This window comes from Trichomycterus rosablanca, chromosome 13 (genome assembly GCF_030014385.1).
Source record: "Trichomycterus rosablanca isolate fTriRos1 chromosome 13, fTriRos1.hap1, whole genome shotgun sequence".
Classification (NCBI taxonomy): Eukaryota; Metazoa; Chordata; class Actinopteri; order Siluriformes; family Trichomycteridae; genus Trichomycterus; species Trichomycterus rosablanca.
In genome coordinates this window covers 7,267,065-7,279,842 of record NC_086000.1, presented here as the reverse complement: position 1 = coordinate 7,279,842, position 12,778 = coordinate 7,267,065, and the positions used below count along the sequence as shown (strand labels likewise).

At 39.7% G+C, this 12,778-nt stretch overlaps 1 protein-coding gene across 2 annotated transcripts; it reads right to left on the bottom strand.

The window, feature by feature from the left end:
- Window positions 1–112: 112 nt before the first annotated feature.
- Window positions 113–12,320, bottom strand: arhgap11a (Rho GTPase activating protein 11A). 2 transcript variants are annotated; one of them, XM_063007170.1, is made up of 12 exons: window positions 12,031–12,320; window positions 9,310–9,380; window positions 9,078–9,174; window positions 8,727–8,983; window positions 8,439–8,602; window positions 7,972–8,106; window positions 7,729–7,803; window positions 5,464–5,628; window positions 5,230–5,350; window positions 4,983–5,091; window positions 3,080–3,224; window positions 113–2,120 (listed from the first exon to the last, which is right to left on the bottom strand). In XM_063007170.1, the coding sequence occupies exons 1-12, from the start codon at window positions 12,148–12,150 to the stop codon at window positions 748–750; spliced, it is 2,832 nt and encodes a 943-aa protein (XP_062863240.1). In that variant the 5' UTR covers window positions 12,151–12,320; the 3' UTR covers window positions 113–747. The 2 variants fall into 2 exon arrangements, with proteins under 2 accessions (XP_062863240.1, XP_062863239.1); XM_063007169.1 differs by lacking the exon at window positions 7,729–7,803.
- Between the last annotated feature and the right edge of the window lie 458 nt (window positions 12,321–12,778).

Genomic DNA, 12,778 nt, shown 5'->3' with positions numbered 1-12,778 from the left:
AAGCACATCTGAGATGGACTAATGTAAAGTGGAAATGTGCGCTGTAACAGACTGCTGTGCCACGCCATCGGTTCTAGTCATACAAAGCGAAATAACTTATGACTCAGATAAATTCCACTGTAATACTGTTTTATTCTTACATAGCCGTCTCATGTACAGTATTTTCCAAGTTCGATTTAAAGAGCAGTCTTCAGGACAAACCATTACACTTGAATAAAAAGAAATAAATAAAAGACCAATAACCAAAATCCCTTCATCTATTTCACACACCTACTTTTTCACCCTTAAAACAGAAAGCAAACCGAGATAAATCCTTCTTTACACTTTCACTGGCTGAAGATCAATGTGATTTAGCCCCTTTCCCATCTCACCACCTACAAGTTCCTCGTACACATTACATTTCTTACGTTCTAGAACAGCACATTACACAGAACGTCTGCTGCATTAGGAAATGGTCACTGAGTCCATCAAGCTTGACATTAAGACTAACATTAAGATAAAAAATAAAATAAATTTTGTTTTTCTTTTTTTAAAGCCTAAACAAGTTTGGTCTCGCTGTATTGTTCACATTTTGAAGGCTCAAAGCATAACCAATGTTCCAATGTTAGGACTGGATACATAATCTATCATAAAATAAATTAAGACCCCAGATAAAAGACTTATTATGCAGTTAAAATATAAAATTATAAAACAATGTCAGCTGTAAACCTGCATAAACACACATTTTACATTTTAATTTCACTTCCTTCAAAGATCTATGGGTTTCATAGCTGAAAGCAGTTTACCCTGTGTTAGAGGGTTCCAGGGTGAGCCTCGATATGCTTTCTCAGCTGTTTGATGTACAGTCTTGGCAAATTCGGACATAATACCTTTAGGTGCCGATGTTCCATCACCCTTTGCCTTAGGGGTCACTGTATTGGTAACATCACCCAGGGCACAAAGCCTAACCGTGTTGGCTGACTTTTGTGCAGACGTTTCCTGCTTTGTGTTTGAACAGCTTGCTTTATCATTTGAATCCTCATAAGCTGGACAATGCTGCTGTGCTTCACCAAAATGGCCACTTTCCAAACTCGCTGCTTTTATCGTACTTTGACTGGTAGCACACCAGCCCGACCTGGCATCTTTCCTCTTTTCCAAAGAGTTAAACCTCCTGACCGATTGGCGCACGGGTGTCCGTTGAAACTTCAAAGGAGCTCGGATCACTCTGCCCTTGGGTGATTCGAGTGTGAGCTTGTTGAAACGCTGGACTTGGTCAGCTACCCTTATTCGGGGTGGTTCTTTAGGACCGAGAAGGTCTCCCTGCCGACTTTTAGACCGTGCTGACTTTTTTGCTGACTCGGGTTGTTTGAACTCTTCAGGTTGTGAGGTGTTCAGTTTCCCAGTTTGCTCTAGTCCTGCATATGGTGTGGACTGAATTGTAATTGAGCTGTTCAGTCGGAAGGCTACAGGGCTTTGGATGTCTAGAGCGTCGATCAGGCGGCTGCAGTTTACAGAACCTTTTGAGCCTTCCGGAAATGAGGAACCAATTTTACTTTCAGCATTGGGAGAGCTCTTGGAGGTATTCATTGTGTGTTCAAACAGAGTGCTGTCTATGTGCAAGGGAGACAGGGGGACAAGCCTGATGTGTTCACAGGTGGCATCATGATCATTCACCAAGATTTTTAGTGGAGTCTGAACCGAGTCCTTTGGTTCATCTAAGTTATTTGAGAAATCAGAGTGATTAGAAGAACTAGTAGCTGCTTCTGTTTGTTCCGTAAGTTTTCCACTGTTATTTGTATCAGCAGTGTGACAAACACGGTCAGATTCATCAAAAGCTCCTCTAATTTTTAGAGGAGTAGAAGCCACCTGAGAAGATTCTTCATTAAAAGACTCTGAACTGGCTAAACTCTCAGAACTTGTAGCACAACAAAGGCTCTTTGGAAGGCTTCCAGCTATAGGTGGTTTACTGATTACTATAGTGGGTTCTGAGCGGTAGCTAAGGCACGCCTTCATAGGCGTCTCTAAGAGAGAGTTTTCTGTAAAGGCATGAGTTCCATCTGGTGTGTGTTCTCTCCAGGAGGTCCCAGGCTTCTTGGCATCATGTGGGGTCAAAAGGTTGTCTTCAGATTTACTAATGGCACCTGTCAAGCAGAATAGGCAGAAACAAGGTTTTGCATTCATTTTCTAGAAACCCAAGAAGTATGACAATTTAAATATACATTATTGTCCTTCTAAATAGTAAACAACTTTTTCTTCCCAAAAGTACAGCATATGAGGCAATATCGGAAAAACTGTGTACACAAAAATAGTGTCCAGGGCCTGAGAAACACAGCCCCACACACACCTCAGTTTAGGGTTTTGTAAAATGAGTAATAATGAGTTTTTCTACCATGTCTGCTATGTTTCAGAATAAGCCATATTAAAATCTCCATTTTATTGGTAGCACTTAAAAATGCTGCCATATTAAGAGAGAAAAAAGGTCGGCAAATGAGTTAAAGTTTATTCAGATTTAACTTGAAGCAGTAGGCATTAAACCCCCAAGTAAGTGGAGCAAATTCGCAAGCAGACTATCCCTGGGATTCTAATAGTTTGAATCTCAGCTCTGCTACAGGTCTGCTGGGCACCCCTAGCACCCGAGGTGCCTTTTCAGTCTTGGTCAATGGTCTTGACGTGGGACATGGTCCTGTATGCACATGGGTCTTTCTTAGTACACATGTTTTTTCTGGTTGCCTGCTATTGCCCCCAAGTGTAGAAGTAAACCAGCATAAAGGATGTGTTACTTGGCTGTGGCCAGTTGGCACTGTCTATATTAAATACTAAAGTATTAAAAAGTAAATGGATACTATATTGCTCCGCTACAGAATGGAAGCTCCAATAAAGATTCATTCCTAGACTTTCAACATTGTGTGGTAATGGTGCTTAATACATAATCACTGATAGAATTCAACATGTTGGCTGCCATATTATAGAAAACCATTTAGACATTTGTTGTGAAATTGCACGTACAGTACAGGTGGCATGAATAACCGGCAGATTATAAACACGGGTATTAAAACAACTTAAGCCTTAGGAAACAAAGATATAAAACAAAGAAACTGACCTTTTGAAGCAGAGCTTTTCAAAACAGCTGGACTAAACGGGGTATCTTTTGTGAAGTGAAAACTTCTGATGCTCTCTTGTGTTGCTAAGCGCCAGCCAATGACCTCTGACCCCTTTGGCTCCGGTTGACTATGTGAATTGACACTCTGTTGGAATAAATGCATCTTCTTTTTAACTCCTGATATTAAGCCAGAGCCACACGTGTTACAATTAGGGCTGCAGAGATTGAGGAACGAAGGCCAGAAATAAAACACCAACAATGGTCAAGTTGGCCAATAAATGTATATGTTTATTTACAAACAAAGACATTTCAGTATAAAACATCAATATAAAGGAAACCCCAAAAGCCCATTTAAATATAAAGGTAGTTAAGAGTACATTTATAAATCTAGTTCACATTTTATAAACGTTAATCATAAAATATTATTTTATTTTTTTTAAACATTGTGTTCACAGTTAATAAGTCAACATTAATATACAATTTTTTCTTAATATATAAATATATGCAATGCATGATTAGGCAAAGTCTAAATGAATATAAAAACATCTGAGTTTAAACGTCATATTAAATCAGCTTAGTGTTTTAAAAGGCAACATACTAGTTTATACACCACTAGAGGGCAGAAACGCAGTCATTTTAAATCTGAGATTTGGGTCATTAAACATTGGGAAGATGTTCTGCCCAAGACATTATTCAAGTGCCCGTGCTCCATGCCTTATTTTGTCCAGGATACATTAATTCCAGTTCTGACCTTCTTCTGGTCTTAAGCAGACAAGCATTTAGTGTATAAAGTAAAAGCAGCAAATTCTCAGCTGGCTTGATAAAAGCTTTGGAAGTAGGAAGCACTGATCAGATTGTTATCCACCTGCTGATACCACTATATATTTTTGATGTTTATCTGTTTAGACCACCTCTAAACTGGCGAAGTTTGAAGCATCTGTTTGCAATCCTGCGCAAATAACAGTGTCCATGTTCTGCTGAGTGTGCATGACACGACATTCAGCCCAATTTCTTTCAGTAAACAGCCAAATCATTTGGAGATGCACTTCTCAATGCTATTAAAGTGTCAGTCCCAAGCCCCAGGAAAAAGGCAAATGGGGTTTGCATCAGAAAGCGCATCAGATATAAAAAACCAAATCAGAAATGCTGGCCAGCCAAAAAGAAAAAAACAATTAAGCATAGTGTTTTTTAAGTTGCAAGTGCTTTAGCTTAGCTTTTCAGTTTAGAGACTAAAACCGCCCCCAACTGTGTGCAACCCATTACAGTAAGCATTATTATTACTCTAATAATTATTATAATTGCAAGCACCTGGTAAAACAACTGAATCTTATTTTGTGAATCATTTAGTTATGCCCTAACAGTGCAGCCATGATTGTTCTACATTACAGAGCAAGTCTACATTTACCTATCTCTTTCAAACTCTGTTTGTTTTCATTTCTGCAGTTCCTATGGGGTTTATTAGGGGCTAGCCTTATTTTGTGAGCACACACTGTCAGAAACTGACATGTTGGAAAGTCTCAGTGCATGACAATTAAGAAGTGTGATTTAAAAAAACACAATCTCTGTACACTGTAAAGTTAATAAAGGTCACTTGTGACAGTTTTAGGTATTGCACTATTGCTAAAGCATGTAGTAAGGTCAACATATCAAGAATCACTAGGTAAATAAAAACTAAGACACAGAGGTAAAGGCAGCTGTTAAACAGGATCGATTGCTTTCAAGCTAATATTATGATCTGTCAATAGCAGGTTAATTAGATCAAACTATTTACATGCACAGTTGTACAAGCACATTCAAACACAAACATGCACATTGATACAGTACCGATAAGCACAGAGACTGACGTTGATTAAAGTTGAATTGTGCGGTTTCTTGAGGAATCATACTAAGAAGATGGACTTACACAATCGCGGCTGCTTTTTCCAATGCTAAAGCGCAGACGCAGGGATTTTCTCATTGCCTCTTTTTTACTCACTCTAGGGGAGAAACATCCTGCCTTCCCTGATTCAACTCTAAAAAAAAAAATAAAAAAAATGAAGCACATTTGCAAAATGAGCTTAATAACAAATCTACCGTTCTGTTAAATATTTGAGCCACTTGTTTCCTGTAAGCCAAGAAAGTCACACAAGCCTTATTTCCCACATATATACCTGTTGATATGTATCAGTCGTTTGCTCTTTCTCCTTGCAGAGCTGGCAGTCAGACGGCTACTTCTGCCCACTGAAGAAGGGGCATTCTGACCTGACTCCAAAGTCCCTGAGGCACTGTGCACTGCAAAACACACCGGCCTCAAGGTTTACGCCTACATTACATCCATTTACAAACCAGCACGCGACAGTTAATGCTAGAACTTTTGTCTACGTTTCTATAAAAGTAACGAATACCTGATCCAGGTGTAGACGCCCCTCCAAACAAAGCATTTGGTAGAAGTTCCAGCCCGAGGTTCTTTTTGATAGATCTGCGCTTCTTGGTGGAGAACCCGTAACTCTGCTCAGACTCAATGGGCAGCTTGCGCTTAGGGGTCACAACAGGAGTGCCACTGGAAATGACTGGATAAAGGGATTAGGATTGGAATTGGGGTCAACAATTAGCATTTTAATTCAGATTTCATTGCATTAAGCATAAGCAGAAGCGTCTTTGCGTAAGCAGCTACTAATTAAGTCGGAATTTACCCACAGCACACTGCCATGAAGCACGTTCTTAATTCCCACAAATGCACAATCAAACTGGCTTTCAGGGCCTTTTGATGGGAACATGTACATTTGTTACATGCGGTGTTAGCCATCGTTAAGTTAAATGCATTAATGTACACTGATCAGCCATAACATTAAAACCACCTCCTTGTTTCTACACTCACTGTCCATTTTATCAGCTCCACTTACCATATAGAAGCACTTTGTAGTTCTACAATTACTGACTGTAGTCCATCTGTTTGTCTGAATGCTTTGTTAGCCCCGTTTCATGCTGTTCTTCAATGGTCAGGACCCCCCACAGGACCACTACAGAGCAGGTATTATTTAGGTGGTGGATCATTCTCAGCACTGCAGTGACACTAGCATGGTGGTGGTGTTAGTGTGTGTTGTGCTGGTATGAGTGGATAAGACACAGCAGTGCTGCTGGAGTTTTTAAACACCTCAATGTCCCTGCTTTACTGAAAATAAATCAACCAAAAACATCCAGCCAACAGCGCCCCATGACCACTGATCAAGGTCTAGAAGATGACCATTCAAACAGCAGCAATAGATGAGCAATCGTCTCCGACTTTACATCTACAAGGTGGACCTAATACAGTGGACAGTGAGTGGACACTGTTTAAAAACTCCAGCAGCATTGCTGTGTCTTATCCATTCATACTAACACAACACACACTAACACACCACCACCATGTCAGTGTCACTGCAGTGCTGAGAATGATCCACCACCTAAATAATACCTGCTCTGTGGTGGTCCCGTGGGGGGTCCTGACCATTGAAGAACAGGGTGAAAGCAGGCTAAGTATGTAGAGAAACAAATGGACTACAGTCAGTAATTGTAGAACTACAAAGTGCTTCTATATGGTAAGTGGAGCTGATAAAATGGACAGTGAATGTAGAAACAAGGAGGTGGTTTTACTGTTATGGCTGATCGGTGTATATACAGAAATATTAGACATCAGCGTACTTCCTAAATGACCGAACTCTTTGCAAGTCAGTTTTTCTTTGCATTTATTATTTTTTATTTACTTTTTGTACTTGGCTTCACTTCACAATCCAGTGTGCAATGGTTAAAATAATTAAGTGATAAGAAACTGAGGAGAAGACAGGAAAGTACAAGTTAAAAAGGAAGAGAAATTATTTAGGACATTATCAAGGCACGTCGTCAGCTTGACAGGCAACAACAAGCAAACATTTAAAGGAGCTCCAAGTTTTTGCACATTACAAGGCAGGAGAGTTTTCAAAATATTGATGCATAAAAAAACTAGATCCCACAACTAATAAATGATGCACTTAAAAGCAGCATGTTCAAAGGAAGTCAAGCCCTGTCTTTTGTAGTTAAAGTTGACCCCTTACACAGGTTTTAAATGTAAATTGGGCCAAATCCACTTTGTAGTGACTCTTTGGTATAGGTATGTTAAAAGATTCAGACACTTAGCAAGCACCTTACAGGATCTTTTCTTTCAGTTGCTTCTGTAATTAGAAGTCGCTACAGAGGATTATTTTTGGACCACATCCCTGATATGGCACAGTTTTTACACTGTATCCCCCTCCTGACATAACCCCACCCCTTTATATTCACATTTGGGACCAGCACTGAGCGCGCACTGGCAAAAGCATCTCCCAATGGCTCTGTGTAGATGCCTGACCAGCCAAAGGTATTTTGCTAGCATGATTTACTGCTTCATCACCCAAGGACCCTGAAACTATTTTTCAGTGTTTTCATTCATTTAAACAGAAAAAAGGCTCATGATTTAGAATGATTCACGATAGCATAGTAGACCGCTGCAGCATCAGAGCGCTGGTTTAGATGCTTTTTAAATACTTTAGATAAGAATGCATAAAGCCAAAAACACTTGCTATAAATAAATCTGTTGTAGCAAAAATGCTAAGCAGACGAATCCTGCATGCAACGATCATGCAGACAAGCCTAATCTGAGCATACTATATACCCACCTGTTCCATCAGTCTGAAGTGTATTTGTAGGGGTTCTACTAGTTTTTAATTTAGTCAGAGCTCCATTTACCATATCTGGAAGGCAAGACAAAGCCACTTATCTGTGAAGGTCTAGGTTTTGAGTTCTAACTTCCATTCCATTAAACATTAAATTTTAGTTACATATAAACACCAGGTTCTATTATAAGTGGGGGGAAAAAAAAATCAAATATTCACTCTTTTTCTCCCACATAAGGTCCTTACCTCCTAAACTGCGTCTGCATCGCTTTACCCCTGATGGTGTGCTTCCCTCCTCCAGAGCATCTGAAGGAGAAAATACTCTGACGTCACAACCCAGCATGGCTGGAACTTTAGCCAGGATAAAGTCAGGTGCCTTGCCTACACAAAGAATAGCAAAAATTCATTTTATCCATATTTAAATGTGTATACTACACTTCTAAAAACAAAGGAAAAATAATTATAAACTTAACACAAGATTTAAGACTGGAGACAATAACATAAGCATAGGCTAATTTTTGCAAATGATACTGAAGCCTGAGTAGCTGTTTTATAGAACAGTACAATGTAACTATCTGGTACAGTGGACAAGAGTATTAAGGTAAAAGATAAAATCACATCCTGCCTTGACCCCACCTCATTATGCCTTTTTACCCCTACAGATTATTTGTAACTAGAAATCAGGCTTTAGTTAGTGGTTCTAAACTAGTTACCTAGATGCTCAGAGTTATCGATGAGGCACTGCACAACAGCAGCTTGAAGCTTTAATTTCTTCTCGGTGCTGGCATTTACTTTCTCTGTTCCATCTCCACAGTGAAAGAGGTTTGGAGCAAAGATGACGGAAAGGTTGCTACTGTCCATCTTGTTTTCAGCAGATCTGCAAAAAGGTTTGCTTCTTCATTTAGTACAATTAATGTGCACAGTTAAACAAAACAACAAACCGATCAATCAGTGCACTGGCTTTCTAAGCCACATTGTTCCGAAAATCTACTTTGCCTTACCTCTGTGAAACACTCTTCAGAAAGCTACAGAAGTAGTGCAGCGTGGTAACATTTACGTTAGGCAGTACACAGGACAGAAGCATGGTGGCTGAAGTCCTCTCCTCTGTGGTGGACAGTTCCTGGGCTTTTAGAAAAGCACTCTGCAGGTCTGTGGGCAGCACTGGCTCAGGTAGCTCCCGAAAGAACTGCTTCAGGAGCCCGGCTATGTCTGACGGCAAAGCAGTGGACATACACTCCTCTGCCTGATCCAACTTAGCCTACAGATGCAGAACAATACAGCTACTGTTTGACAACAGATTCCAGTCTGGGTCTTTTCACGAAAGGTCAGGCAAGCCAAGAAAAGTCACTCACCTTAAGCGCCTTCACTCGAACAACGGAACCTGATTTTCTAAACAATCCCTCAGTGTCCAAATGAGCCATAAGAAATGTAGAGGCATCCACTACAAAGCTATAAGGGAGCAGAGTAGAAAGACATAAAAGCTTCTGTTTAAAATGTGTTTGTACATTATATGCCCTTAATTGCCTAATTCCAAATGCACACTTAACTATGAAATGAGAAGCAAAATAAAAAAATTAATCTTACCATGGTATGTCTCCAAAGTCTAGAATATGGCAATGTGGCAGACTGTCTAAAGCTACCCCAAAAACCTTCAGCTAAAGGAAAAACAGGAAGCAGAGTATCCATTTACTAAAAGCATAGCCAGTTACGCATCTAAACATATTCATTATTACATATTCCACATTAGCCCACTTTGTATGGTAGAAACCTGCAATAATACACACTCTCATAAAAACAAGCCTACACAAGACAGCAGTTACATGAGCAACATTCCACAGCTTTTGAGCACAAGCCTGCTTCTAATCTAGCAATCAATGCTCAGGTCAGAGTAGTTAGTGCAAAAATATGCGAACAAGTACTGCAGTGTTTACTTAGAAAAACAACAATTTAAAACGGTCCACATGCAGACAGCTCAATTAAAAACAACTTCTCCTGGCCAAATGCATATTTTCAATACATTTTAACAATAGTTAATAATCATTAACATCTTCAATGTGTTTTCACTGTTTGTGATGTAATATGTGTGTGCGGATTTTGGTAAAGTTAGTGATATTTCCTAAGTGTCCAGACATTAGGGACACCCTGTATATTGAATATCAGTGAGAAACACTGCTTACTTATAATGCAAGTCTAAGTGAAGTGGATTTGGTCACAGACAATACATTTTAAGACAAATACTTCATTTACCAGTAACAGTCATTTCACCATGGAGAGGAAATAGTGCCAAATTGAAATGCAATCACTACAGTGGAAAAAAACGTAAAATGCAACACACACGTTGCATTTAAAAGAATGAAATGCTGAATTGAACACACATCAGCTTGAATTGCTTGAAGTGGCACCTGTACTCCATTTCACTATGTGGTGCTTTGAATGTGCCAAAACAACTCAAACATTGTATGTCAGTCCAAGCAGTTCAGTATTCATGCCACAATGAAAAGTAAAACACTCAAGTCGTAATCCAAAAACTGAATTTATTTACTGACATGTAAAAAGGGCTGGAAATGTAACATCTGGATTTGACTTTTCACCATTACTAGTGCCACTGTCTATGATTACTACCTAGCAAACCTAGAAACATTCTTTGTTGGAGATGTGGAGAAATAGGGAAAGGAATTAGTGCCAAACTAAAATGCAGTCAATATAGTCAATTACAAGTTTTAATTAGTGCCACCTAAAACAAACAAGAATTAAACTTCAGATCTGTATTCTCAAAAGGCAGAGTCTGTAGTTATATGTTTCCAGTCAAGGTGTGTGTGTGTGTGTCAACTTCTGGAACCATCTAAATGAGAGCGACCCCCAATCTTATCATTATAAAGCCCTGAAACACCAAGAGCTGAGCAAACATACCAGTCCCCTCATCCAACTGGTCCTGAGTCACTACACCCATACACCACTAACACACACAGACACTGTAATAACACATGCCGACACACCACTAACACACACCAACACAATAAAGACTCAGGAACAGGAGAAATCTGTTAACCCAATTAGAATAAACCAAATTACACAAAAACTCCGAACTAAATATCTGAATTATTGGGAAACTGAAACTAAAACTCAAAGTAAAATGCAGTGTTATTTGGCCCTAAACCGACACTACAGTGCAGCAGATTATCTGAGCGCAGTATCCGACCCTAAATTAAGAAACACCCTGACGAGGTACAGACTGAGCGCACACGACCTGGCCGTGGAGACGGGGCGACACACCCGGTCCTGGCTGCCCCGGGAGGAGAGGTTGTGCCAGCACTGCACTCTCAGTACAGTAGAGACGGAGCTGCACTTCCTCACCCGGTGTACCAAGTACCACCACGTCCGCTCCCAATTCTTCCCTAAATTTAATAACATCATCCCCAACTTCACCTCCCTCCCAGACCCCGACAAACTGCCCCACCTACTGGGGGAGCACAGAGAGAGCTGCACACTAGCAGCACTCTATACACACACCTGCCACCAGGTGAGGGACAGTGGGTGACCATGTCTCATACACACATACACACACAAACTGATCGTTTTTCTACCTCATTAATGTAAATATTATAATTTTTATTATTATTTTTGCACTGTTTTTATTAATATTTTATTCTATTTTATAATATTTTTTGCACATGTAACTGTTCTGTATATTTTTGTTTTTTCTAATTTTTATTTTTATATTTCCCTGTAACTTGCTTTGGCAATACAAATGTCCTTATTTGTCATGCCAATAAAGCTTCTTTTGAGTTTGTGTGTGTGTGTGTGTGTGTGTGTCAAGTCATGCATGTTAAACTAAAAAGCCTTAGGGAGATCAAGGACTTCTTTTCTTTCTAGCATTGCATAAGAGCTGGAAAATACCAAAATAAGAAAACTCCAAGAACAATCTATTGTGTCTGTTCCAGCTCAAATTATTACTTGTACGTTTAACTGCTATAACTAATTTTCTATTGTCAATTGTCACTGCATATAGTTATGTATACAACATGCTCCTTTACACAAATATTGTAAATGAGCTGAAAGCCCAGAAGCTACCCAATGTTCAGTCAGAACATATTTAGAGTGAAAATAGTGGTCATTGAAGTCGGACTGTGTTTACTTAACTTTAACAGCTTGTGTATATACACTGAATGACCACTATTGTTAAACAACGTATGTGTAACATACAGATTTAGGCTGAGCATAGTCATGTGAAATGAATCAAAGGAAATGGTAATGTAATGAATGGAACATCGTTAATTTACATAAAGAAAAAGACTTTTTACATACCGAGCTGTTCGTTGTTGCCTTGTTTTTGCATTTGTTCCAGTTCTTAGTCTTGATGCCATAGGTCGCGCGGAGATGCTGCACAATTGCCAGACGCACCACGTTTCTATCTACAGTCTTCATTCTGCTTGTACTAGTCGCCTGTGTTAGTTTTCTAGCACTAATGACTAATTAGCAAACACGGCCAATAACGCGTATTCTCCAGTTACTTGGTATCAGTCTGCTGGCTATGCTAACCTCTCTCGGACTGCCTGTTGATAGTTAACTATTATAGTTAACCATTTCGCTCCGAACAGGAAAGCTGCAGTATAACTAATGCTGCCAGATAGAAGTCAAAGTTAATGGAAAAATTAAACACGCATGCGCGGCTCTTTTATTATTTTTATACTGTATAAACAGAACATTAGCTTGTTAGCAGGTAGCATTCGCGACGCTGGTTAAAATAGCGCTACTCATTTTAAGAAAATACGCGACCAGAAGGTGACCTCTTTTTCGCATTTTCACCCACTAAACATTCCTACACGCACAACCGTTCAAAATACGATTTATACTCATGACTAACCGCTTCCCCACACCTACCTAACTAGTTCTTTCGTGGAAGTGTTTCAAACGGCAGCGCTTCCCCACAGACACCGTCCTATTGGCTACATAATAACGTTTAAATTTCAGACCACCTGCGTCACTGCGGATGCGGCATCGGATTGGTCCGTTACAAGTCACGTGATACGCTCGCCAGCTCAACTAACGCACA

Coding starts and splice junctions, on each gene's coding strand:
- arhgap11a (XM_063007170.1), bottom strand. CDS start 12,150: ATGAAGACTGTAGATAGAAACGTGGTGCGTCTGGCAATTGTGCAGCAT. Junction 7,804..7,971: donor ATGCAGACGCAGTTTAGGAG/GTAAGGACCTTA, acceptor CTTGCCTTCCAG/ATATGGTAAATGGAGCTCTG. Junction 2,121..3,079: donor GAAAAGCTCTGCTTCAAAAG/GTCAGTTTCTTT, acceptor TCTGCTTGACAG/GTGCCATTAGTAAATCTGAA.